Source organism: Grus americana, chromosome Z (assembly GCF_028858705.1).
Source record: "Grus americana isolate bGruAme1 chromosome Z, bGruAme1.mat, whole genome shotgun sequence".
Taxonomy (NCBI): domain Eukaryota; kingdom Metazoa; phylum Chordata; class Aves; order Gruiformes; family Gruidae; genus Grus; species Grus americana.
The window spans coordinates 48,245,458-48,273,154 of NC_072891.1; the positions used below are offsets into that span (position 1 = coordinate 48,245,458).

Here is a 27,697-nt window from a genome sequence, read left to right on the forward strand (position 1 = left end):
ATTAATGTAATCTAAATCCTTAGTATACTGTGAAAATACCTTTGGAAGTGATGAAATGCCTCTGAGAAACTGGAAATTCTGGAAGCCTTCTCATACACCTTAGGATCAAGAGTTCTACTGATCCTGAGCAAAAGTTTTAGTTGGGAGATTTTTGTTTGTAAAACCATTTGATTTTTGTTGATCTTTAAATTAATTGAAATTAATGCTAATGATCTCTAAGAAAAAAAAAATGCAAATCCTTTGGTATTTTTGGGGGGTTTAGATATCCTTAGTCCTGACTAATTGTATTAAAATGAGAAATTTGCTCTCTGTCCCTTTCCAATTTTGGGGAAAGTGGACCTGAAAAGGTTCAGAGTGTTCAGAAAAGTTAAGTGAATCAAGACTTAGGTATTGCTTTAAATAAAGCCTTTGGTGGCGGTGGGGAAGTGGCATGTTAAAATTGCTCATAGTAACCACATTTAAAATGAACTTTTTTACAATCACATTCACATCAAGCCCTTGAAAGCACATTATCCCAGTTATAAAGAGGATGTGAAGTCCTTTCTTTGACTGATGTAACTGTTCCATTGATTTTATGCATTTCAGATAGGAAGGGCATGCTCAAAAAACCCACAACACATTTAAGTGTTAGTGGACTCTGGAGGAGGGTTTGCATATCACACTATCTACAGTACTTGTTGTTATGCACTGCATCTAACAATATTTTAATGTACAATGTGCATTTAGTTTCCAGTTGTCTTTCTCCTATAATTTTATACAATTGTCATTTTCACATTTAAGCCCATCTTTCTCTCTGTCATATGAAAAAATATATTATTTTTTTTTCCTATTCTTAGCTTACTGGGTTTCAGAGGATGGAATGAGAAAGAGAGTGTTGTACTGAAGGGAGAAAAGAGTAAGCCAAAGAGACTTCTCATTTCCCTTTTTTAGTGCCAGAGGATAGCACAACCTGAGCTCTGTTTTACATGGCTTAGTTTTCACAATCTGACATTTCAGGAAAAAGACACAGGAAATGTCTGTAGAGATTCATCAGTCTATTTTATACACACGAAATAGGAAGAACTATCAGGCAGAGGCTAAGAGCGATTTTGGGGTGGGTTTTTTTTGGCAGCACAGAGTGTTTGCTGTGTAGTCATGGCATAAGCAGATTTTGTCAGTCCATGTGAAGCCAAGTAGTTCATTTTTCTTTCTTTCTTACATAAAAAAAGACTGTAGAACAGGAGTAAGAAAACTGAGGAACATGGCAGAGGTAACAGAGTGAAGAAGGAGAAGAACTAAACGTAACGAATACACAGGAAGTCTTATAACATTTCATATAACTCTACTCTTATTTAGCCTTTCTATTCCATAAGTGCTAAGAGGCAAAAATGGAGAGACTTGTTCTGGACGCATGCTTTACAAACATATAACATATGACAGTCCTTGGCCTAACAAGTTTATAGTAACAAAGTAGTTCTGTGTAAAATAAAAGGAAATAAAACTTATAGCAGCCTGGTTTATCCCATGAACAACTTACATGGACATTGCCAAGCCTCACTGAGACTGTCATTAAAGGAGAAATATTAGTTCTAAGGATACTAGTCTAAGTTATTCAGAGCAGGTATTTAACTGGAAGACAACAGAGCAGCAACTTGAAAGTGATGCCAACAGTTGTCCTGTAAGTATTACATCACTAAGACAGTAATGACTTCTTTTGAATGTAACAGACATGCATTTTACAGTTTCTCTTTATGCAACAGTGAGATCAGCTTCATATCTTCTTGCAGTTTTATTTGTGTAATATGCAACAGATAAGACTGAAGGAAGAAATTAGTGCATCTGCACTTGAGTAAAAAACACAGTCCACCTGTTCGGTGGTAAATGGAAAGAGAGCTGCTTATTCTTACAATATAAGACCCAGTGAGATCTCTCTGAATGGAAGAATGAGAAATGAGAAATCTGGAAATTGTGAATCAAAATTAAAGTAAGTATGATTGGCATTTTTGCCTTTTTTTTTATTATTTTCTGGTCCTGACTGCAAAACTACGTAGCAGTTCAGAAACAGCCAGGCATAATTACTATAACAATAACTACATGCCATACATGTGTCTGATAAATGGAGGAAAAGACTGGAGAGAAAGAATTAATCTTTCAAATTATTAAGTATATTTTAGAATTATAAGACTATAATCACCTGGTTTGTATTCAACAGCAAGTTGAACTACTAAAAGCACGTGGTAACTTTAGATGTTCAAAATAAATGAAGAGATGATAAACAGTGTGCAATTCATTTGGAATAGAAGCATTTATACATAGAAAAAATAAGCATTTCAAGAACTCCGAACATCATTAATACAGAAGAAATCTTAACCAGCCTAAAAAAAATTTCCATATTTTTAACATTATCACTTTCTTTATGTACTGCATTACAGTCAATAATGGATAAAGTAAATATTCCTTTTAAATTCAGCCTCTTCTTAGAAGACAGTTATAATTGATTTGTTTCCATAAACTATCTATAGGATTGATCCTGTACCACATAAGTAAAATACAGAAAAATACATAATCTTCCTCAAAAGTACTTACTGACCACAGACAAAATATTTTAAATGTGTAATGCTTATTCTATATGTTTTATTAATTTTAGTAACATGGACACTGCCCTCTTTTTGTCCTTTAGACTGGCAGATTTTCCATTGGCAGCATGGCAATAAGGATGTCACAGAACAGAGCTCTAAGTTACCTTGCAAGATGTGATAGAGAAAATTACCATAGTGAATACAGATAATTAAAATCTAGATTTTAGGCATATGCAAAAGAGGCTCTACAGTCTGGAAATGAGAATGAGACTTTGAGCAAGGATTTAAACATTGTCAAATGCAAAAGGTAAAGGACTGGGAAGAAACACAGCTTATTGACCTTCAGTCAAGTTTATAGACAGGAAAGAAGGCATTCTCATCAAGTACCACATAGATGAGATTTCAAATGGGAGACTCAGATGAACTTTCAGCTCGAAATGACAAAGTCAACTGTTCAAACCTCCATTTTTAAGTTTTAGTAGTCCTCGTACTTAAAACAGTGGAGGGCAAGCTGAGTCTTGGCCTCATTTCTCAGTTATAGCAGTACCATTAGATTGTTCTAGGAATCATAAGTCATGTTCCCAGTCTCCAGGCAGATGTCACTGAGGAATTCGGTGTGTTTTTAGATTCTCACACCCTTCTCCTGGCATGAGCTGTCCGTTCTCCGGGATGGGGAAGTTTTCCTAATTTCTGAGGTGAGCTAATCTGCTGCAGCCAGGTTGAAATCATAGAATCATAGAATGGTAGAATGGTTTGGGTTGGAAGGGACCTTAAAGATCATCTAGTTCCAACCCCCCTGCCATGTTGCCCAAAGCCTCATCCAACCTGGTCTTAAACCCTTCCAGAGATGGGGCATCCACAGCTTCTCTGGGCAACCTGTTCCAGTACCTCACCACTCTCACAGTAAAGAATTTCTTTCTAACATCTAATCTAAATGGACCTTCCTTCAGCTTAAACCCATTACCCCTTGTCCTGCACCACACTCCCTGATAAACTGTCCCTCACCAGCTTTCCTGTAGGCCCCTTCAGGTACTGGTAAGCTGCAATTAGATCTCCCCAAAGCCTTCTCTTCTCTAGCCTGAACAACCCCAACTCTCTCAGCCTGTCCTCAAGGACAGGTGCTCCATCCCTCCAGTCAGCTTCGTGTCCCTCCTCTGGACTCTCTCCAACAGCTCCATGTCTCTCCTGTACTGGGGACCCCAGAGCTGGATGCAGTACTCCAGGTGGGGTCTCACAAGAGCCGAGTAGAGGGGCAGGATCACCTCCCTCGACCTGCTGGTCACACTTCTTTTGATGCAGCCCAGGACACTGTTGGCTTTCTGGGCTGGAAGTGCACACTGCTGGCTCATGTTGAGCTTCTCATCAACCAATACCCCCAAGTCCTTCTCCTCAGGGCTGCTTTCAATCCATTCCTCACCCAGCCTATAGTCGTGCTTGGGATTGTGCTGACCCACGTGCAGGACCTTGCACTTGGCCTTGTTGAACTTCATGCGGTTCGCACGGGCCCACCTCTCCAGCCTGTCAAGGTCCCTCTGGATGGCATCCCTTCCCTCCAGCGTGTTGACCACACCACACACCTTGGTGTTGTTGGCAAACTTGCTGAGGGTGCACTCGATCCCACTGTCCATGTCACTGACAAAGATATTGAACAGTGCTGGTCCCAGTACCGACTCCTGAGGAACACCACTCGTCACTGTTCTCTACTTGGACATTGAGCCGTTGACCACAACTCTTTGAGTGTGACCATCCAGCCAATTCCTTATCCACCGAGTGGTCCATCCATTGAATCCATGTCTTTCCAATTTAGAGACAAGGATGTTGTGTGGGACAGTGTCAAATGCCTTGCACAAGTCCAGGTAGATGATGTCAGCTGCCCTTCCCTTATCCACCGACGCTGTAACCCTATCATAGAAGGCCACCAAGTTTGTCAGGCACGATTTGCCCCTAGGAAAGCCGTGTTGGCTGTCACCAATCACCTCCTTGTTTTCCATGTGCCTGAGCATAGTCTCCGGAAGGGTCTGCTCCATAATCTTGCCAGGCACGGAGGTGAGACTGAGCAGCCTGTAGTTCCCTGGGTCTTCCTTTTTACCCTTCTTAAAAATGGGGGTTATGTTCCCCCTCTTCCAGTCAGCGGGAACTTCGCCAGACTGCCAGGACTTCTCAAATGTGATGGCGAGTGGCCTGGCCACTTCATCCCCCAGTTCCCTCAAGACCCCGGGATGCATCTCATCAGGTCCCATGGACTTGTGCACCTGCAGGTTCCTCAGATATTCTCGAACCTGATCTTCTCCTACAGTGAGGGGTTCTGCATTCTCCCAGTCCCTGCCTTCTGTGACCTGGGCAGTGTGGCTCAAGGATTTGCCAGTGAAGACTGAGGCAAAGAAGTCATTGAGTACCTCAGCCCTCTCCATATCCTGGGTGACTGGGTCACCTGTTTCATTCCGGAGGGGACCCACATTTTCCCCTGTCCTCCTTTTATTACTGACATACCTATAGAAGCTTTTCTTGTTGTCCTTGACATCCCTGGCCAGACTAATCTCTATCAGGGCTTTGGCTTTCCTAACCTGATCCCTGGCCGCTCGGACAGTTTCTCTGTATTCCTCCCAGGCTACCTGCCCTTGCTTCTACCCTCTGTAGGCTTCCTTTTTTTGTTTGACTTTGTCCAGGACCACCTCATTCATCCACAGGGGCCTTTTAGTGGATTTGCTTGACTTCCTCTTTGTTGGGATGCATCACTCCTGAGTTTGGAGGAGATGACCCTTGATTATTAGCCAGCTGTCTTGGGCCCCTCTTCCTTCCAGGGCTTTGTCCCATGGTATTCTACCAAGCAGATCTTCAATAACCTTAGTTCATGGCCTTTTACTCAATTCACAAAGGCAATTTAAGGCAGAAAGCCCAGAACTGTGTCAAATACTAATGAATGGAAATAGGAAAGAGGTATGTGGAGACCATTCAGAAGAGATCAGCCATGTAAAGCATGACTTAAGCATACAATTAAAAAAAAAAAATCTACAAAAAACAACAGATGAAAGTACTTAAAACAAGCAATTAAAGAGGTTGCTTAAAAGAAACTCTGTTTTCCTCATGGAGAAAAGAAGTGGAGAATAAAAAGTAGTAAACAAGTAGCTAAAAGAGGAATGTTTTTTTAAAAGTCCAAGGATGAAGAACTGTAACGGGAAGACAACAGGAAGATTTACATTGTCCAGCAGATCAATACAACCATAACACTTATGCATTTGTCTTCCAAATGCTTATATCAGTTATTAATACTTTAATAATGACACAAAAATTACTCTAAAAGTACCCCTTAAATATATAACAACTTTGAAGTGTCCTTCAATTGTGGGTTTGTGGGTCTATTTACTTGTACTCTTATTGGCTCAGGACCAAGACTATGTATATTTAAAACTGTAACTATTTTCCACATTTTGCTAGTCAGGTAGAAAGTATACCATGTTAAGAGGCAGTTTCTAAGACTAGCAAAAAAAAAGAGTTTGCAGTAAATCAGTTATTGCATTATGTCCACACCATTCATTCTAACACAGAAAGAACTGGAAAAAAAAATCACATATTGTTAGATGATGCAGAAATACTGAAACATGGACATAAAATTTTTGACTTAGTTTTATTCAAGATTAAATTTTAGCTTATAAGTATACTTTCAAGTGTAATATAGGTAACAACAGACAATGATGAATAGTTGTTTCATTTAGCTGATTTAGCAAAACACTTACTGTATGTGCATCCATACACTTCAATGCGCATTCCAATTCTGCCATTTGGATTCCAGTCCAAAGGCACAAACCGGAGAAATCTTGCTCTAATGGAATGCTGAAGCTTATGGTATACGACACTGTCTGCATTTGTATTTCCAGAAAAGGCCTAGAAGAAAATGAAAGAGAGATCAGCCATATCTATATTGAATACAGAAATATATGGAAGTATTGTTGATCTTTTCATTTTATATTCTCATCTGGCAAACAGCCAAGCACAGGAACAAAATGTAATTGTCAGTGAATTCCATAGGAACAACTGCTGAATCAATCTTGATTATTCTTCTGGATCAAATGTTGTCATCTGTGCTTAGTCCTGACACCACACTCATTGAAAAATCTCACATCTTCTAAAATTTAAATGAATGAAACATTTCGAAACCAAATATTCATTTCACAAAATGTGTAGAACATCCTGACATTTCAGTGTATTGTACAACCTAATACTTTTTCGTAAGACAACAGAGAGAGCAGTGTGAGTTCCTCTTACCGAAAGGTTAGATAAATTTCATTGCAAACCTGTGTTTTGTATGCATAGTATGCTGAATCTAAAAAGTTCTTTTACTGACAGACCATTGTGTTCAAAGACTTCGGTTTCTAACTAAAGAATCCAGAGTATAATGAAAGGATTTTAATTCAGTGTTGTTGAAAAATAAAAATCTAAATTTCAACTTTTTAACTTTTTTGGTGGTATTTAACTGATAAGACTACCTTCCCTTTTTGTTACATAAAGAAAACATAAAGAAACATAAGGATATGTAAAGAAGAATGTAAAAAATGCAAAGAACTGCTGTCATGAACTTTAGCATCCTAAAGACTGGAGAATATTTTCTGATTTTATTGATTACATATTCAAGTGTTGTGTGGGGTTTTTTTTTTTTTTCCTCATTGACTGTTTATGGTATGTGAAACAGAAAGAATTTGTTCGAACATTTCGGATCTAAATATCTGATAAATTAGACAGAAATAGCTCTCTGAAATATTTTGATGAGCAGAATTTTAAATATTACAGATTTGTGGATATATGGACAGTACTGTTGCTATAGGTATAAGCCACAGATGTTGCAACTGCAGAAGTATATAGAAACCAATACCTTTAGGTATGCAGCTTCTCTTTCTATAAGTTCTTGAAGCAGAGGTGAGCTTCATTGCATTCATTATTTACCATCCTATACATAAATCTTTGCACCTTCCCCCCCGTACTAGTAAAATTTTAATACATTCCAGCAGATCATTTGATAGGGAAGAAAAGGGAAAGGGAAAGGGGAAGGGGAAGGGGAAGGGGAAGGGGAAGGGGAAGGGGAGGGAAGGGAAGGGAAGGGAAGGGAAAAAAAGAAAAAAAAAAGAAAAAAAAAAGAAAAAAGAAAAAAGAAAAAAATACCCCAGCTAGTGAATGGTCTCGTTACAGCTCACCTATTAAGCTAGTAACCGGCAATGAGAGTGATTCTGAATGTCCACAACACTTTCAGCTTCATGCTTTTTAATTTCACAGTCACAGTGGGTAAAGATGGATTCATGCTAAAACAAACACTGGAGAAGAGCTAGTATTTGGAGGGTAATACCCCTCCAGACCTCTTGTCCCTTAAAATTCTTTTTTTGCAGTCTGAAACAAATAAAGCTGCCAAAGAAAGTGACAATTAGGTTGTTGACTGAACCAGAACCCAGGCCCTATAAGTTTTACTGTGAGCAAATTAAGTGTTCGATTAAGATTTAAATTTTTTCCAAAATAATTTTCAAAGCGCAGTCACTTCATGAAAATTAATTGTTAAGTTTTGAGTACAGAATGTATATGTGTTGGGTTTTCTGTTGCATGGTTTTGGTAGCGGGAGGGGCTACAGGGGTGGCTTCTGTAAGAAGCTGCTAGAAGCTTCCCCTGTGTCTGACAGAGCCAATGCCAGCCGGCTCCAAGATGGATCCGCCCCTGGCCAAGGCCAAGCCAATCAGCACCTCTGTGATAACATATTTAAGAAGGAAAAAAAAACAGTTGGAAAAAAGCTTTTGCAGCCAGAGAGAGGAGGGAGAAAATGCAAAAAACTCTGCAGACGCCAAGGTCAGTGAAGAAGGAGGGGGAGGAGGTGCTCCAGGTGCCAGAGCAGAGATCCCCCTGCAGCCCGTGGTGAAGACCACGGTGAAGCAGGCTGTCCCCCTGCAGCCCATGGAGGAAGGATGAGGGGGTGTAGAGATTCCACCTGCAGCCCATGGAGGACCCCACGCTGGAGCAGGTGGAGGCACCTGAAGGAGGCTGTGGCCCGTGGGAAGCCAGCACTGGAGCAAGTTCTGGCAGGACTGGTGGACCCATGCAGAGGGGAGCCCATGCAGGGCAGGTTTGCTGGCAGGACTTGTGACCCCATGGGGGACCCACACTGGAGCAGTTTGCTCCTGAAGGTCTGCACCCCGTGAGAGGGACTCCATGCTGGAGCAGTTCGTGAAGGACTGTAGCCCGTGGGAGAGACTCCATGCTGGAGCAGGGGAACCATGAGAGGAGTCCTCCCCCTGAGGACAAAGAAGCGGCAGAGACAATGTGTGCTGAACTGACCGCAACCCCCATTCCCTGCCCCCTTGTGCCGCTGAGGGGGTCGGAGGTTGAAGCCCGGAGTGAAGTTGAGCCCAGGAAGATGGGAGGGGTGGGGGGAGGTGTTTTAAGACTTGATTGTATTTTCTTATTGCTCTACTCTGTTTTGCCTAGTAATAAATTAGATGAATCTCCTCTCTACGTTCAGTCTGTTTTGCTCGTGACGGTAATTAGTGAGTGATCTCCCCCTGTCCTTATCTCGACCCAAGCCTTTTGTTACACTTCTCCTCCCCATCCCGCTGGGGGAGGGGTGAGTGAGCGGCTGCGTGGCACCCAGCTGCCGGCTGGGCCTAAACCATGACAGTATATTGCTTGATTTTTTTTTACTGCAGGGTATACTTAAGCCATATGTTCTTAAATTAAAATTAAGTTTTTTACTTCAGTAACAGCCTAAAAGTAATTCAAACTACTCTTTAATCCATTCAGAATGGTCAGTTTAGAAATCAATATTTTTAGCTGTCATTTTACAAAGCTTTTATTTGGGAAGAACACATTTTAAAGTGTATCAATTGAGCAAGTATTAAATGGGTCTTTACTCCTTGATTTTAAACACTCTAAAGGTTAAAATACATAGTTTAGGGCTTTTTTCAGTTTTAATCCTTTTCATAAGAGAAAGAGGAGACAATCAGCCTTTCCTCCAGACTGTAAATACTAAAGGCATACACTAAGTCTATGAAAGTAGCTTGTAGGCTTTGTAGAGGAGAAGCGTATTCAACATGACAGATACAGTCCTGTCTTTACAGTAGAATGCAATGACTGTTTCACAGTCTGATCCAGCAATTGTTTAAACACACAATTATAACCATATCATGAGCTTCCTTCATCCCACCCCTGCCTTCTTCAGACTATTCAGATCACTTTATTCTTGTGCCAAATCACTCAAAGGGAACATTCCATTATTCCAGATTATGCAGAGTCCTCACAACCTACAAAGGCATCTGATAGTTAAAAAGACTCAGTATGACCCTTAGTGAATATGAATGTTGCACATAATAAGCACTGTTTGCATAAATATTAATAGGGTTGTAAAGCTAACCCTTCCAATATAACCACCTACTGAATCTTAGTTGATGTTCTTACAGATACTATATTATACTGCTTTTTAATAGCATGAAGACATACCATCTTTCTGAAAAAGCAGTTTTTGAAACATGGAAGCACTATATCGCAGTTTAGCCTTAAATGGTAACAGGACATTCAGCAGCGTACATGTCTAAGGAGAAAGCTCTTCACAGCCTATTTCATTCCATGAAGGAAAAGTACCCTGCGCTGTACTGAAGCCTGAAATGAGGGCCTACTTTTAAACTTGTTTTAACCCTCCTACTCAGTTTCTAACCCTGTAGTTTCTTTACCTCAAGCTATTTTAACCCTGCTTTTAAGACAGAATTATTCAGTTCATTATGGCATCAGAAATCACACATGTGTTCCGGACTGTATAGGTGAGGTTAAAGGCGGCCATCACCAAGCTCAGAATGATTGTGAAGGTAAGCTTACATCAATATAAGGTAAAAAGGAAGTTCTTTGTTTCCCAATCCATCTTCTATGTAGAAATCAAATGTGTTTTTAGACCAGTGATAACAGCAGCATCATGTCCAGAACATCCTCAGCTAGTCAGAAAGTTCCCCGTAGTTAAAGCAGTGCATGAGACATGCACTGTGTATACTGAGCCATACTTTAGATCATCTAGAACAGATGACACTTATTTACAGATGCAACTTTTACTATATATTATATATGCACTGTAAAATATAGGACTAAATAATATGCATGATGCTTTTACATATACTGTGTACCCATTGTGAGAAATATTATATTTATTACATATATCACTTCATAGTAAATACAAATATAACTATGTTAAATAAGTATACTTAGATGCAAATTCTCCTTTCATGTTTAATGACAAGAACTGGAACAGGACTCCAACCTGGATAATTTTGTCTGAAGACAAAGTTTGGCAGTGAGATACTGGCACACCTTGAAAACGGTCTGAGCTTCATCGTGTGTTTTATGAATTCTACTACCAAAACCAGTAAAAGCAGTTGACAAAATCAGTGTGAACTAAGAGATGCTCCTATAAAATACTTCATATTGCTGCATGATGATGGTTATGCACTGTCATGCCAAACTGCATGCACAAGTCTTTCTGCTTATGACCCACACCCAAACTGTAGCTGGTATTTCTGCCAGGGTTGTTAGGAAGGGAATAGAAATCCCAGTAGGCTACTGGCAATATATTAACCTTCCAGTATCATTCACACTACTGAATGAGTTCAAAATAAATTATTTTCTCCCATAACTTCTAAGCTATATCCAACTTCATATTATAGTTTAACTATTTACATCTCAGTAACAAAAGGAGTGTCTATTCAAGTTAAACCAGCACACAGTACAATTAAAAACAATGTCAATTACATATTCACTGCACAAGAATCTAAACATTCAGACTTTTCCATCTCATCCTATTACTACTGAGGGAAGTTATTGTTAGTCTTTTGCAGTTGGTCCTGAAAGTCAACAGATGTGAACTGTTCAGGTAAAGTGAAAAAATGATTATGAAAGTCCTTCCCTCTGACCAGAAAACACTGTACCAGACAGTAATTGCATAGATAAAATGACCAAAGACTGTTAGGACTTTATTGGCTATAATCAATGGTTTATGCAAACACTGACACATCTGTTGGATATAAAATATTAGCAGTGGCACCTGAGTGAGGAGACCTGTGCCGTAAGTTACTCACTGTATTTTTTATCAGGCCTTGCTCTGAATTGTTTGAAGATATGGTTGAACTATACTAATCTAAAATTGACAAAAACACATGGCAGTCACACATATTCATAAAGCTGACTGATCATAACCTCTTTTCTAAAGAAGCATGGTGTATAGTAATGACAACATGATTATTGTAGACCAGATAGAAAAAAACAACAACAAAACCAAAACCAAACAAAACTGGCCAGAAAACCGTCATAAGCTTTTGTTGCAATGTCCACTGCTTGTAACATCTTCTGCTGTTTCCGTAGGAGCATACTCCATCTGGCAAGTTCTGATGATCATCTGAATGTTGTGCGCATCATCTGACCAATGCTATGGTCAAAAGAAAAATATCTGACCAGCTATAGTAATAACGTGATTTCCAAGCAAAACAGTGGAGGGATCTTAAAATCACTACCATGCTGCAACCTTGACTAATTAGTGTCAGATATATTGATGTCATACACAATGCGTTATGTTTGCCCTTTCATTCAGTGGTTCCCTCAATCTATCATCTTCCTTAATTACAATGGAGTTTGGGTTTGTTTGCTTTGTGTTTGTTTGTTATTTTTTTTATTATATAGGTATTTCTAGTATGCTTGCTTAAAAGGTTTCAAATGTTTGCAGTATGATGATTTCATCATTTAATATTATAAACTTGAGCAATGCAATTCACAAAGTATAATTGCATATGAACACATTATTTGAAAAAGAAAAAATAAAAATAATTTTAAAAAATCATCTGAAAGAAGAGATTTCAAAGAGTACTATATTTATATTTTCATTTAGTGTTTTGCAGTCCATTAAGAATGTTTTAAGGAATACTCTTCAATATTATATTTTAAATATCTCTTAATTCATTGTGGTGTAGAATTTGCTATTAAAGTATAATTTATTCTACTTTTAGATCAGGAGTTCAGAATTGGAATTTTATAGCTTTTAGCACTGAAAACACTACTTTTTTTTTTTTCTTATAGAAAATAATTTCACTTACCAAGAGGAATACAAATCTCATTTAATTACTAGCAATCTCTGAGCGCTATTAAAATTACAGATGGCAAAAATGGACTATCGAGTGCTCTTCAGAATGTTTAAAAACACTATTTATTTTGCAACTGCATTACTAATAGTTTTATACACAATGAGCTAGAAATGTAGAAAGGGAATTCATTTAATTAAAGGTTATATTGTACATAGTTATCTTATATAGTTTCCTTTCACAAGAAGTTACTAAACTGTGTCTCTGCTCATTATAGACCACCTCAAGGTGAATTACTCTCATGTACTATGATAAAAAGCAGGAAGAGAGTGGATATCCTTTGAAGAAATAAAACTCTAGCTACTATATGTAGCTAACTATTTCAAATTATTCAGTATCCAAAAGAATTTTCTGAAACACTCCAGAATAAGGTATCAATTCCCACTGATAATATCTTTTACTGTTCATGGCAACACATATAAGCGGAATGCTTTACTGCATTAAACTGGTTGGTTTACCAGTATGACCATGACCCAATCCTGTGTGCTGTCTACTGACATTTCTTCTTAGATTTAAAACTCAAGATCCTTTGTAGTCATGTTTATATTACCTAGCTCATAGTCATGGCCTGTTATATGGCCCTGTCATTTGCCTCGTCGTGCTTCTTAACTTCTTTAAGCTTTTTTTGTTTGTTTGTGGGTTTTGGTTGGGTTTTTTTGGTTGGGTTTTTTTTTTGGTTTGGTTTGGTTTTTTTGTTTTTTTTTTTTTAATAATGACAAATTGTTACATCATAGAAGTGTTCTGGATGCTTCCCAGCTTTTAAACAGCAAAAATTTCCTAAAATTCACAGCATAAAAGCTAACAGGCAGTGAAGGATGCAAGAAGTACATCATACAATTAAAATGGTCAGCAAGAAGACTGGTATGACCAGTGGAACTCCTTTGTAATATACATCAACTACGCTCAATTTCTTGACAAACTTGTAAAGATAAATTGTTCCTTTTACCATTTCCTCTTTTGAGCATTGTTTAAAATGAACTTCTTCCCGAAGACTTGCAAGCTAGATCTATCTTCCACCTAAAGTGCTAAAGGATAGCTAAACATCAGAACCAAATTAAGCCAAATTATTTAAACTTCAAACAAAATAATAAATCAGCAAGCCATGACATACCTTCAACCAATAACTGGATTGTATTTTATGCCATATTATTTTTCATTCTACTTTCGTACTTTTTTTCCTGACAATATCCTCATAAAAAAGTCACTTGGGTACTTAGGTTTACCTAAGCAGTGAATCTTTGTTTCACTTACAATATTAACTAAAAAGAAGGTACATAATCTTGAAACAGCCTGGACTAAAAGCATTTGTAAAAAAAAAAAAAAAAAAAAAAGCAAAAAAAATTAGAGAACAGAAAGAAGCAAGAAAATGCTACTAAACAACTACTAAAATTAATGGGACCTCTATAAATATCAAAACACTTGAAAAAAGTAGTTGTCATTATCACCAATTCTGAGATAGGAAAATCTAGAGAAAAAGCAAGTGTTCAGCACGCTGTGAAATAGCTGGTCAAATGTCAATATAAAACTGTATCTCCCACCTCCTAGACTTAAATCACTGCAATTTCCTCTTTGGCAGAGGTAATGTGGAAGCAGGGTGACTGTTGTCCCTGTAATTTTTATTAAAAAGTAAATATCACAAGCTTCAATATAGTAAAAACTGAATTTCAGAAACTATATTTTCTTGGTCGAAAACACCTCTGTAGACTCTCTGTGCTAGGTCTCCTGTCAACAAACTCTTTTCTTTACTCTGTAAACCAAGTCTAGTAATACTAATGCTAAGGAATATTGTTGATATAATATTATTCAAATAATTTTGAACATGGTGTTCCACTGTAGTTAAGTGACCCAGCAATCAAAATGGACAGACTGCATACCGCTGTTAGTGCCATCCTTCTTATATAAAATTTCTCATCTGTGACTTTTTGACAGACTTTTTTCACTCCATCACATTTCCTGACAGTGATGCATCAAACCTCATAACAGAACTGAATGCCTAAATAGAACATATGAAAGAAGAACTATGAAGTTGTTCGAACTCTGTAATACTTGGGTCTGTAAAAGTTACTAGTTACTCTGACCAGATGCAAAAGAAATGCCTGGCTATTGTACTCAAGTGTAGTAGAAGTGTAGACTCCACTGGTGATTTTAATTCTGCCATATTTGAAAACTGCTGAATATTTGGACCCAGAGAGCGGTGACCAGTGGCACAAAATCTATGTGGAGCCCATTAACAAGTGGTGTACACCAGGGGTCAATGCTGGATCCAATCCTGTTTAACATCTTCATCTTCATTAATGATCTTGATGATGGGACAGAGTGAGCCCTCTGCAAGTATCCTGGTGACATTGAAACTTTGCCTGATACACCAGAGTGTTGTGCTTCCATCCTCAAAAGGCTAGAGAAATGGACCATCAGGAACCTTCATGACATTCAGCACAGGGAAGTGCAAAGTCACCAAATTAAACATGAGCCAGCAATGTGTTGTGATTGCAAAGAGACCTAAGGGTATCCTTGGCTGAATTAGACAAAGTATTGCCAGCAGGTCGTGGGAGGTGATCCTTCACATTTATTCAGCACTGATGAGGCCACACGTGGAGTACTGTGTCCAGTTGTGGGCTTCCCAGAACAAAAGAGAAATGAACATACTGGAGAGAGTCCATGAAAAGGCCACAAATCATCATAGAATCATAGAATGGGTTGGGTTGGAAGGGACCTTAAAGATCACCTAGTTACAACACCCCTGCCACAGGCAGGGACACCCTCCACTAGACCATGTTGCCCAAAGCCCCATCCAACCTGGCCTTGAACACTTCCAGGGAGGTGACATCAACCATAACTTCTCTGGGCAACCTCTTCCAGTGTCTCACTGCCCTCACAGTAAAGAATTCTTATTTCAATCCCAATTTTAAAGCTATGTGATTTGAATTTTCTGGTGTGTGCCGTTGGTGATGGTGGTGTAGTTCTGCACCACTTCTGTCACCTTTACCAATTTCTCTTCCTGGGAAGTAGTAAGCCATGAATCACAGTTGGCTTGGAGACCATACCTGGTGAGCATTCACTAAATCCTCACACTGTTCCTGCAGCTTTCCATCAGTGTCAGTCAGAAATAGGATACCGGGGTAAACTCTACCAATATTCTTTCTCTCTCTTTCTGGTATTTCTTCACATTGGGTAACTATTGTATTCACTGGATTATGTCATTATGTTATGTTTTTCTCCTTTTTACCTCTCACTGTGTGATCAGAATATCAGCATACCTTTACATAAATGAACAGTTCCAGAAGTAGTAGATGAAGAGAGGATGAGACTGCACTTACCAAGTAATTTATCAAAGGCAATAGCTGACATTTGTGAATGGGCCCAGTACTAGAGATTCCTTCTGTCTTTCTGTTTTGTTGTTTGGTTTGGGTTTGTTTTGTTTTGGGGGTTGTTTGTTTGTTTGTTTTTGGGAAACAAAATTTGAAACAGTTTGCTTTCATATTAATATAGAAGAGGAAGATTTTAATATCTAAAACCAGCTAACAACAAAAGTTCATGTATTTAGTTTCTTTTTGCAGCAGTAGCAGTTGGATACCCCATTTACTCAACAGCATTGCAGGGCTGTGTAGGTAGGGTATGAATCCAGGGCCCTTAAATTGTTATTTCTAGCCAGCAGAGGTCAATCACCAGTTAGCCATGATCCTTTGGAAATGTAGTTAATAAAAACAGTTTCTTTTTTTTTTTTTTCACGTTCGGCAGATCTGAAATGAAAAAGTATTTCATTGTCTAGATGTCATGGTGTAGAGACTAATGCATGCATTAAAAATATTTTAATGTAAACCACCAGAGATAACTACTGTTTTGAATTGTTCCATCTGCCTTATTTCCTTTTTCATTCATCCATATGTAACAATAAATTGTATGTGAAATAACTTGTCGCCATTGGAGGGAGCCCTTGTATTAACACAACTGGGCACAACACTGAGGTTTGTTAATCCTCCCTTAAAAAATTATCAGAACAACTCTTCTTTATTAATTCCCAATATGCAATTACGAAACTACTACTCTTTATTTATTAATACTGAAGCACATGTACCTCATAGATATTCCCTGAAAATTGAAAATGTGAATGTGTTTCTTAATAGTATTACTGGAATTCTAAACAATCTTTATCCTCAACAGCTTTCAAAGATTAGATAATTCTTTATCTCTAATGAATATACATATACTTTTTAGAATATGGAACTGTAGTCATTGAATTTGGATTCTGATATTCTGAAGGTAATTGTGAGGATCTCCAATGGTAACAACCAAATTAGTTTTTAATGGAAGTGTTATGAAAATTTATTTTCACTTTTTTTTCTTTAATAAATCAATTTGAAACAATCTGTAAAATATGAACACACTGAATTTTGAATCTGAGCTACAGTGTAACTGTCCTTTCTACTTTCGAATTAGTTTGAAGTCTAAACGCTACTGTGCTGGGTAAAGAAGTGTTTTTGCTAATGTTATTTAATGTTGAGTGTCAAATCAAATACATTTACATACTTAGAAATAATAAGCTCCATAAATGTTATTAAATCTTTTCAAAGAGCAGTAAAATATTAATATTTAACCTGTTTATTCCACACATTTACTTGTTAAAAGTTGTAAAATTTTGGGGGATGGTATATTTCTCATTATATGAAATTTAGGTAGGGATCAGGATTATACTTCTACAGTACATAGCATAGTACAAACAATACCAGAAAGAAATAATAAATAAAGATAATTCAGGTAATTTATAACTATAATAGCTATGATGCAACAGCAGTGTGCCTACTGAAATGTCAAAACAGTACGTGGGAATCCTATTTGCTCAAAGCAATATAAAAAAACTATCTTAATAATACAGTAAAAGATTCCTTTGCATACAATTTCACACTTTGCTCTGAAATGAAATTAAATGACCAGAAAGAAAGGAAAGAAACCTCATTAACTATGCAACATAGAAATGGCACAGCAAATGCTTTGTAGCTCTTATGTCCTGAGGGTCATAAACAATAAAAGAGTTCAATAAAAAGGCTTCCTACTAAATTTATTTCTGTGGCTTTTCATATACAAAGTCTCACCATTTCTAACTTTACAGGAAGCCTGTAAATGAATTCTTCTGTAACGCATCCTCATGGACTCACAATAGTGTATAACACACAAAGGTAACATAATGATAATCAGTTTCTTATGTTGCTACAAATTCCATATTAGTCAAATATTTCACCCATCTCACCAAAAACTTCAGTGGCAAATTATAACTTCTGGTTATAGAAACACCTTTTAAAAGCAAGCAGCTTCCACGTTACTTTCTTTAGTCTGTTGTAAGATACTATGAAATGAAACCCCAGAGAAATTCACTGAAGAGATTAAGCTTTTCAGATAGACTGTAAACAATAAGGGTCAAAGAGCTTTCTGTATATGAGTAATAATTCTGTATTAAATTTTAGCAGAATTGTTCAGCAAATATATATTAAGGTTGCATTCAGAAATAATTATCAGTGACTAGGAAAAAAGTAAAGCCAACATATAAAATATTTCCTGTCAAGAACATATGGAGTACAAAAGCAGAGGTTCAGTTTTCCAGAAACATCAGCATTCACAGTAGCCACACTGAGAATAGATAGGACAACAGGGTAATTCCCCAAATTCAAGTTTCCTGATGATATACTCTAACTGTCCCTCATGTAGTTAATCAAACTTCTAGCTGACCATTTTTTGTTCTGTGGTTTCACACTTCCATGGAAACACAGTCAGACTACTTAATAAACTTTTATAGAAAACGAAGGCAAAGTGAAATCAGAGCTATACCTAACTGACATAGGTATGGAAAAGATCACTGAAATAAAAATAAGGGTTAAAACTTATCACTTGCCTAATGTAACCAAATACAAAGGATTAAGCAGATGAACACTGTCATATTCTCCCCCATGCAATTTCAATATGAAAATTTTTGGAAGCGATTTTCTATTTTCAACGCGTTTGTAATGTGTATGCAAAGCTTTAATTTTGATCAAGTCTTCTTTCTTCTGTGTTGTAGGCAGCAAGACTACATCACTTGGGGATGAAAAACATGGCTAGATTGATTTATGAAACACTTGGTGTTCAGATGAAAAACTTGGATCCTGGAGTCAATCAATTATGTGAGAATTTCAGTTGTCCAAATGTATTCATTAGTCAAAATAAAATAGACTTCTAGTTTTCATGCTTTCAGAGAAAAAGTAAAATGTGTTTTGAGGTACCTTCATTATCTTCATAGCTTGAATTGGAAGTCATGAAATTGTCAGGTTGAAAACACTATTATTTCCTTCTTGGAGGATTAAAAAACCAAACCAAACCCAAATGAACTAAACCCCCCAAAAAACAATTTAAGTTAGGTATCAGGAGACTATGACAACTTCCTTCTGATTATGAACAAAGGAAGATTACTGTGTGAAAGAAAACATCTCATATTCTATGATTCTGTGATTTACTTCCGGCGACGTTTTGTCTTTTTATTTGATCTAACAAAATAAAATAATTGCTTTTACATTCACAAGAAACAGACACAAGCATTTCAATAAGGTTCATATTTCATCATTGATTTGATTGATAACTTTGACGTGCGTTTTGTAGCCTCTTAAGACTCTTGAATACAAAGTAAAAAAAACTAACTGGGGAACATGTGTTCTCAGTAGTGTTTAACTTAGTGAACATGGTGCTTTAAAACACCTGCAACGTAAGCACAGGAGACAGAGACATCATGGAACAAAGTCATGTTCTACTCACCAGTGCAGAACTTAGCTATTCATGAGGATACATAATAAAAATAAATTTTTGTCTTCAAAATCAGACACAAGCAGTTAAAGTAACCCAAAGTGGTGAGCTGTTAGCACTAATAAGAAATCCTCTTTCAGCACTGAAGGTGGTAACAGAATGAGATGGTTTTGCAGTGATTCTATTTAGAGCCCAGATGGAAGTGCACAGCAGCAGCAAAGAGGTGTAGAAATGTGAATAAAACAAAGCAGGGAAAGTTTTTTGAAAGAAAGTAGTCTGCACCTGTGGAATAAAATGGTATAAACTTTAAAAAAAGATCACTTGGACTCCCAGGAATCCTTTTGCTGTAGTCTGTTTGAATAGATTCAAAACATATTACTCATTTATTCAGGGGTGGAGGGGAGGGAGAAGAAAGAAAGAATTTTCTAAGTTTGGGAAAGGATCTGAAAGTAGCTGGAAGAGTGTGCTAGTTTTGGCTGGGATAGAGTTAATTTTCTTCATAGTAGCTTGTAGAGGACTATGCTTTCGATTTGTGCTGAAAGCAGTGTTGATAACACAGAGATGTTTTTGTTACTGCTGAGCAGTGCTTACACAGAGCCAAGGCCTTTTCTGCTTCTCACACCACCCCACCAGCAAGGAGGCTGGGGGTGCACAGGAAGCTGGGAGGGGACACAGCCCGGACAGCTGACCCCAACTGACCAAAGGGATAGTCCATACCGTATGATGTCATGCTCAGCATAATAGGGGGCTGGGGGAAGAAGAAGGAAAGGGGAGTCATTTGGAGTGATGGCATTTGTCTTCGCAAGTCACCGTTACATGTGATGGAGCCCTGCTGTCCTGGAGATGGCTGAACACCTGCCTGCCCATGGGAAGTGGGGAAGGAATTCCTTCTCTTGCTTTGCTTGTGTGTGCAGCTTTTGCTTTACCTGTTAAACTGTCTTTATCTCAACCCATGAGCTTTCTCACTTTGACCCTTCTGATTCTCCCTCCCATCCCACAGTGGGGGGAGTGAGTGATTGGCTGTGTGGTGCTTAGTTGCTGGCCAGGGTCAAACCACGATAGAGACATTCTCAATCCAGGCTTCAGTGAAGACTGGAACATTTCATACTATCAGTTGCAATTATATTTCCTTCTAGACTTACCACTGGTATCTTAATATCTTAATCTTACGTGATGCGCATGTGATAAACCACAGAACAAAGCACAAACACATATATTAGCTCCTATTAAACAGAAAATAAGGGTCATTTTTATCTTCTGTTCTTTTTGGAAAAGAAACAGAGAAAATCGACAGCATCAGACTTAACTGTGTTTAATAGCCAGAGTACTTACAGACATACTACTGGTCTAGCAGGCATCCGATGCCTCAGAAATGTAATGCAGAGATCCCATAACTAGGATATCTGCAAAGCCTGCACTGTAAACATGTTAAATCACTTAGGAACATTTACTAGAGTGTTCTCTTGTGCCCAGGGGATGTGTTCTAAATGCCACAGTAGGATTTTTTAACTAGTGAATGAAATAATACCAAGTTCCTAGGTATTTGCGACATGGAAATTTTGAGTCTGACACAGAATTCAGTATTAGTCTAACCAACAGATTAGGGTACCCTAAGCAGTAAAATAATGGTAGTTCAGCCTGTCCTATAATCCTGTGCATTTAAATACGAATAAATCACTACCAAATACAAGTGACTAGCAAATATGGCAAGCAATGAAATCAATCAAGAACAATGGATGGGAACGGAAAGGACACACCTGCAAACCTCAGCAAATGGTCTGACTGTGGAAGGAAGGGAGAAATGACTGAGATGGTTGTGCCCATCAGCTATGGGAAGGGCAGTCAGAGAGTGAGTTGGGTTCCCACACAGTGGGGAACGAGACAATAAAGAAGGTCTCTGCAGAAACATCATTAAATTAGATCTTCAAACAGAGAAGGGAGAATAATGTTTTAATCTTTGTAGCTACTGCTCAGAGTTGTCCACTCTGCGGCATATGTGCAGATCACACCTATTTTATCAGGCGTGCCTTTGTTTCTTTGATTATGGCACAGTTTCTTTGCAGGTATAAATTTGAATAATTCAATTGATCACAGGGAAAACATGACATGTGGTTTGTGGCCTGAAGACATACCAGTGATGTTCCCCAGCTTTCTTCATAACAGGCTATCTGGTGGAAAGTAGAACTGTAAGGTGCCAGTGCAGTATTAACAATATTTCTGATACATTATTACTTTCTGTAGAAAAACTAAACCAGATCATCCTCACTGAACGCTAATCCCATCTCTTCTACAGAACATTTTATTTCATCTTCTCTGTTTGCTAAGAAAAAAAAAAATTAAAACAAAAATTCAAATTGCATGAGGAGATTATAATGTTTTGACTTCAGTTGTCCCAACTGCTGAACCTCAGTTTAAAAACACAGCATACAGTCATGTCAAATGTCGTACTGCTTGTAAGTCCAACTTACACTGGCATTGATTTCTCTCAAAGGTAGGCATTTAAGTATTTGCTTCACAGTCCTTAGTGTTACTGCAAATATTATTCAGATCTAGCTCCTTACTAATGGTGTTACAGAAAGTGAGGAATGCATCACAAGCCCAGAGTAAGAATATACAAGTATATGAACATCTCATCATTACGACAGGATGGACATAGCACTCAATTTCAAGGGTCTTTCAAGGGTTTTCAACTCTAATAATCAGGAATCAGACCTTACATGGTATAAATGGGAAGAAATTCCATTTAATGCACATGACATGAGTAACCATAACTCTGCTTCTTCCCTGGAGGTGACTGAATATATGGGAATAGTGCTGGCAACTTGTTATGCTAATATCTTCAGTTTATGTAATCATAACAAACATTTAATTGCATCTCTATGTGTACATCTGTCAGTAAGGGTTAAAGCTAAAATATAGATCAGTGAGAAAAATGTTTGTAACGGGTGGGGGTTTGTATAAATTGCAAAGTCCACACTACAAGACATTTACTGCTAAACATTCAACCATTTTCCTTCAATAATTAACTGCCTACTGAATAAAGTGTTATTGAGAGGCATGGTCAATATGAAGTATGGTTCTTTATAATAACAGTGATCCTCCTTACATAAAAGAACAAACAAATTCTCTTTTCAGTTGCTCAACATGGTGCCCCTAGAGAGGGGCTCTCATACCAGCAACATGTTTGTGAGACAAATTCAAAGCCACACTGCTCTGCTAAAGTACAAGCGTCTGTTATCATAATTACCAGAATATTTAATATCTTTTATGTCTAATATTTATGACAAAGCTTGAAGGATGACAGGCAGTGAAAGTCATCTGTGTGTTGCAAAATTGAAAATTGTGATCAAATGACTACAGGTACATGGGTGGTCACATCTCTTCAGCTAAATTTTTCTTTACTCAAGTGTAGTCTTGATATGCATTTTTATTTCATTAATTTAGATATTCTACACACACCGTGTGTGAATAGCTTTTCTAGGAGAAAAAGTGTCATTCCACAGTGCACTGAAACTGCTCCTAAACCCATTCTTTAAACCAAAACTGTGAATGGATGGCATCTCATGACTTTCTGTAGGGTAGGAAAAGAAAGCAATAACTAACTATTGAGAAAAATTAGAATTTCATTACTTTTTTTTTTTTATATATATTCATTACTTGTGGAACTCCATAAAAATCCTCTTTTCTTCTACAAGAATCTGAACAATTAGAATGTTAGTTCTTTGACTATATATTTGTGACACAAGAGATTTAATTTCAAATTAATTTTAATAGCAATTTTAGATGGTTTAGATGTATAGAAAGCTGAAGTAGTCTGTAGGAAAGTGTGTGACATTAATTTTTACTGCCTCAGACTTTTTATAATATTTCAACCTAATGGCTCTTGCTTACATTATAAAATCTTTAAACTGGCTTTGGCACACACTGGTGCTGTAGAGTGGGTATAAATAAAGCTGTCTCAAGTGGATAATTCTAGTTTGGTAGTCATCACTACCTACTCCATGTGTCTGGAAAAGAAATAAGTGCAAGGCAGAAGGGAACAGAGAATTAATGCCTAGAGAAAACAATGCATCTAAACAGATAAACTGATTCTGAAATGCTTTTGAAATACTTTCAAACTGAAATCTAACTATCTGAGAACTTGAAGGAATTCAGATACAAATCTAAATTTGAATTCTCAAATTTTTTTGTATCTCCTGTAGAGTTTCTTGAAAAAAGACCAAGACAAATCATCAGGTGATTCATATAACAAACACCAGAATCCATCTAAAAATTATTCCTCACCTGAATGAAGGAAACATAAAGTGGCAGAAATGTATATTAGTAACAGTATTCTTAATCTACTTTATAAATGTAGGTTGCATCAGATGAAGTAATTCTACTGAGGACACTTCTCTTTCATTTACAATTGACACTAAGCACATAGAGTTTTATTCACAATTCACTGGTAAAGACAACAAGTATTTAAGCTTATTTAGTATTTTTGTTTCATTTGAGCAAAAAGAAATAAAGAGACCATTACTGCCATGTGACCATGGGGGTGATCCAGTGAACCCAGTTTTAAAAAAACATTTCATCACTACAGTGGAGGACAGCTTATTCCTTGCCTTTGATGAATGAATTTCAATATGTTTTTTGCTACAGTAGAAACTTCATTTTATTTCCTAGGGAAGACCCAAATAAAGACGAATAAATCAAGACAAAGATCAAGCAAGAAGTTGCGTGACCACAATTGAGCAATGCAAATAGGAATGACTGCATTTGAGTACCAAGAATACAAAGATTAAAAACTTACAGATAGTAATACAATCTAATTAACTGGACAATTAAAGACTAATTCACCAGTGTGTTTTACAAATACGAGCAGTGGAAGCACAGTTTTGGAAAGGGAAGAGGTAAAAACACTTCATCACTTTATTCAGGCAGTCTCTCTGATAATCCACTCAAAGCAGTTGTAAGTGAGTGCTCACAGAAGTCAACTCAGTCATTCTGAAGACCTGTTTCCAACTCTTGATATCCAATTTGTTTTAAAAATTTATCAGTTCTTACTTGATGACAGCTACATTATGTTCTTTTTTGTTGTTGATTTTTGTTTATTTGTTTGTTTTACCTATGACCATCAGGTTTTGAATTAAACCAATACTGATTTCATTCTGTAATATCATCTGGTCTTTATAATAGGCACCTTCTCTTTGAAACAAAGAATTGTTTGCTCTCAAAAACCTTTGTCATCATTGAATAAATCAAGGATAAAGCTAATTATAAATGAAGACTGCTTCTGCTTGGCAAATTAATATCTTGGCAATCAGAAGTGATGTCAAAATAAGTACAGGAAAAAAGACACGACAATTTGATAGGATATCAATTGTATATATTTTTAGATCTGTCAGAATATGGAAATAATTTTTTAGCTATCAAACTACATTTCAAATTATCTTCATATAACAGAGTGACTAAAAAATTTCTAATACATTTTAAGTGAAAATGTAATTAATTTTGTATTTAAAATGTTAATAAATGTCGCACTGTAAATTCATTTTTTTCATACCATAAGGTAAGAAGCCATTGAAAAAAATACATTTATAAACAATTTCACATAGTTTGGTAAATGTCTTTAAAATGTATTCCCCATAAACGTTTGGAATAAATACACATTGAAAAAAAAAATCCAAGCAAGAAGCACACAATATAATAATGGATGGATAGGACTTCATCACAAACATTAATTTAGTAAGTACTATGTCATTTTGTCATGTAACTATTAAAATAAGTTACCATTTATATAATTTTTTTTTGTTTTTTAAGCTACATAGGATAGCTTAAAATGTGGGTTTTCTTAAGATATATGTGTGTATTTGTATATTTATTTATTTATTCTAAAATATTATTAACTGAAACTCAGCACTGAAAAATAAAAAAAAAGAACTTTGAATTTTTCAGACTCCCAGTGCATATACTTACTGGGTTTGTTATTAAGTCTGTGTGAAGTTTTATCTGTCATTAGATTTGTGTGAAGTCTTATGCTAAGGGAATTCTTACCAGAGCAATAATCACTAGGAATACACAAAACTTCTTCAGACCTCTGTCATATCTAAAAAAGCTTATGTGATCATGCTGCCTGCCAGTCTGCCTGGTCTTTTCTCATAAGCTGGTAAAGAAAGAGATTTAAATTAGCATCTCTCATAGAAGGAAGGCCATTCTAGAGGTTGGAAGTCTACATACTGATCAGTGTTTAGCATACACAGGACTCTAAACCAGCAGTCTTACTCATTCTGCCAAAGATGTAGAAGACTTGGAAAGGAAATTGAGGAGAAACTGTCCGAGCAGCCAGGAATAAGGTTAGGAAAGCCAAAACCCTGATAGAATTAAGTCTGGCCGGGGATGTAAGGGGCAACAAGAAAAGCTTCTATAGGTATGTTAGTGATAAAAGGAGGATGAGTGAAAATGCGGGCCCCCTCCAGAATGATATGGGAGACCTGGTTACCCAAGATATGGAGATGGCTGAGGTACTCAACGACTTTTTTGCCTCAGTCTTCACCGGCAAGTGCTCGACACTTGCCCAGGTCACAGAAGGCAAAGGCAGAGACTGGGAAAATGAAGAATCCCCACTGTAGGAGAAGATCAGGTTCAAAAATATCTAAGGAATCTGAAGATGCGCAAGTCCATGGGACCTGATGAGTTGCATCTGCAGGTCCTCAGGGAACTGGCAGATGAAGTGGCTAAGCCACTGTCCATCATATCTGAGAAGTGGTGGCAGTCCAGTGAAGTTCCCATTGACTGGAAAAGGGGAAACATAGCCCCCATTTTTAAAAAGGCAAAAAAGGAAGACCTGGGGAACTATAGACCGGTGAGTCTCACCTCTGTGCTTGGCAACATCATAGAGCAGATCCTCTTGGAAACTATGCTCAGGCACATGGAAAATAAGGAGGAGATTGATGACAGCCAACACGGCTTCACTAAGGGCAAATTGTGCCTAATAAATTTGGTGGCCTTCTATGATGGAGTTACAGCATTGGTGGACAAGGGAAGAGTGACAGATATAGCTACCTGGACTTTTGCAAGGCATTTGACACTGTCCCACACAACATCCTTGTCTCTAAATTGGAAAGACATGGATTCGATGGATGGACCACTCAGTGGATAAGGAATTGGCTGGATGGTCGCACTCAAAGAGTTGTGGTCAATGGCTTGATGTTTAAGTGGAGATCAGTGATGAGTGGCGTTCCTCAGGGGTCAGTACTGGGACCAGCACTGTTCAACATCTTTGTCGGCAACATGGACAGTGGGATCGAGTGCACCCTCAGCAAGTTTGCCAACAACACCAAGGTGTGTGGTGTGGTTGACACGCTGGAGGGAAGGGATGCCATCCAGAGGGACCTTGACAGGCTAGAGAGGTGGGCCCGTGCGAACCGCATGAAGTTCAACAAGGCCAAGTGCAAGGTCCTGCATATGGGTTGGCACAATCCCAAGCACAACTATAGGCTGCGCAGAGAATGGATTGAAAGCAGCCCCGAGGAGAAGGACTTGGGGGTATTGATTGATGAGAAGCTCAACATGAGCTGGCAGTGTGTGCTTGCAGCCCAGAAAGCCAACCATGTCCTGGGCTGCATCAAAAGAAGTGTGACCAGCAGGTCGAGGGAGGTGATCCTGCCCCTCTACTCCATTCTCGTGAGACCCCACCTGGAGTACTGCGTCCAGCTCTGGGGCCCCAGTACAGGAGAGACATGGAGCTGTTGGAGTGAGTCCAGAGGAGGCCACGAAGCTGATCAGAGGGCTGGAGCACCAATCGTGTGAGGACAGGCTGAGAGAGTTGGGGTTGTTCAGCCTGGAGAAGAGAAGGCTCCGGGAAGACTCAGGAGTACCTGAAGGGGCCTACAGGAAAGCAGGAGAGGGACTGTTTATGAGGGAGGGTAGTGACAGGACAAGTGGTAAAGGGTTTAAACTAAAAGAGGGTAGATTTAGACTAGATAAAAGGAAGAAATTCTTCACTGTTAGAGTGGTGAGGCACTGGAACAGGTTGCCCAGAGAAGCTGTGGATGCCCCATCCCTGGAAGTGTTCAAGGCCAGGTTGGATGAGGCTTTGGGCAACCTGGTCTAGTGGAGGGTGTCCCTGCCCATGGCAGGGGGTTGGAACTAGATGATCTTTGAGGTCCCTTCCAACCCAAACCATTCTACGATTCTATGATTCTAAGAAAAATGGTTCTGCCACAGGCAATAAAGAATTCTATGACCATA

At 38.0% G+C, this 27,697-nt stretch overlaps 1 protein-coding gene across 2 annotated transcripts in view; it reads right to left on the minus strand.

Annotated features, from left to right (window-relative positions):
- The window catches only part of CNTNAP4 (contactin associated protein family member 4), a 249,726-nt gene that overhangs the window by 89,317 nt on the left and 132,712 nt on the right, over positions 1–27,697 (minus strand). For both annotated transcript variants that reach the window (XM_054810562.1, XM_054810561.1), the window contains exon 4: positions 6,293–6,440. In XM_054810562.1, the coding sequence (XP_054666537.1) occupies positions 6,293–6,440 (148 nt within the window). The remainder of the gene's footprint in view (positions 1–6,292; positions 6,441–27,697) is intronic.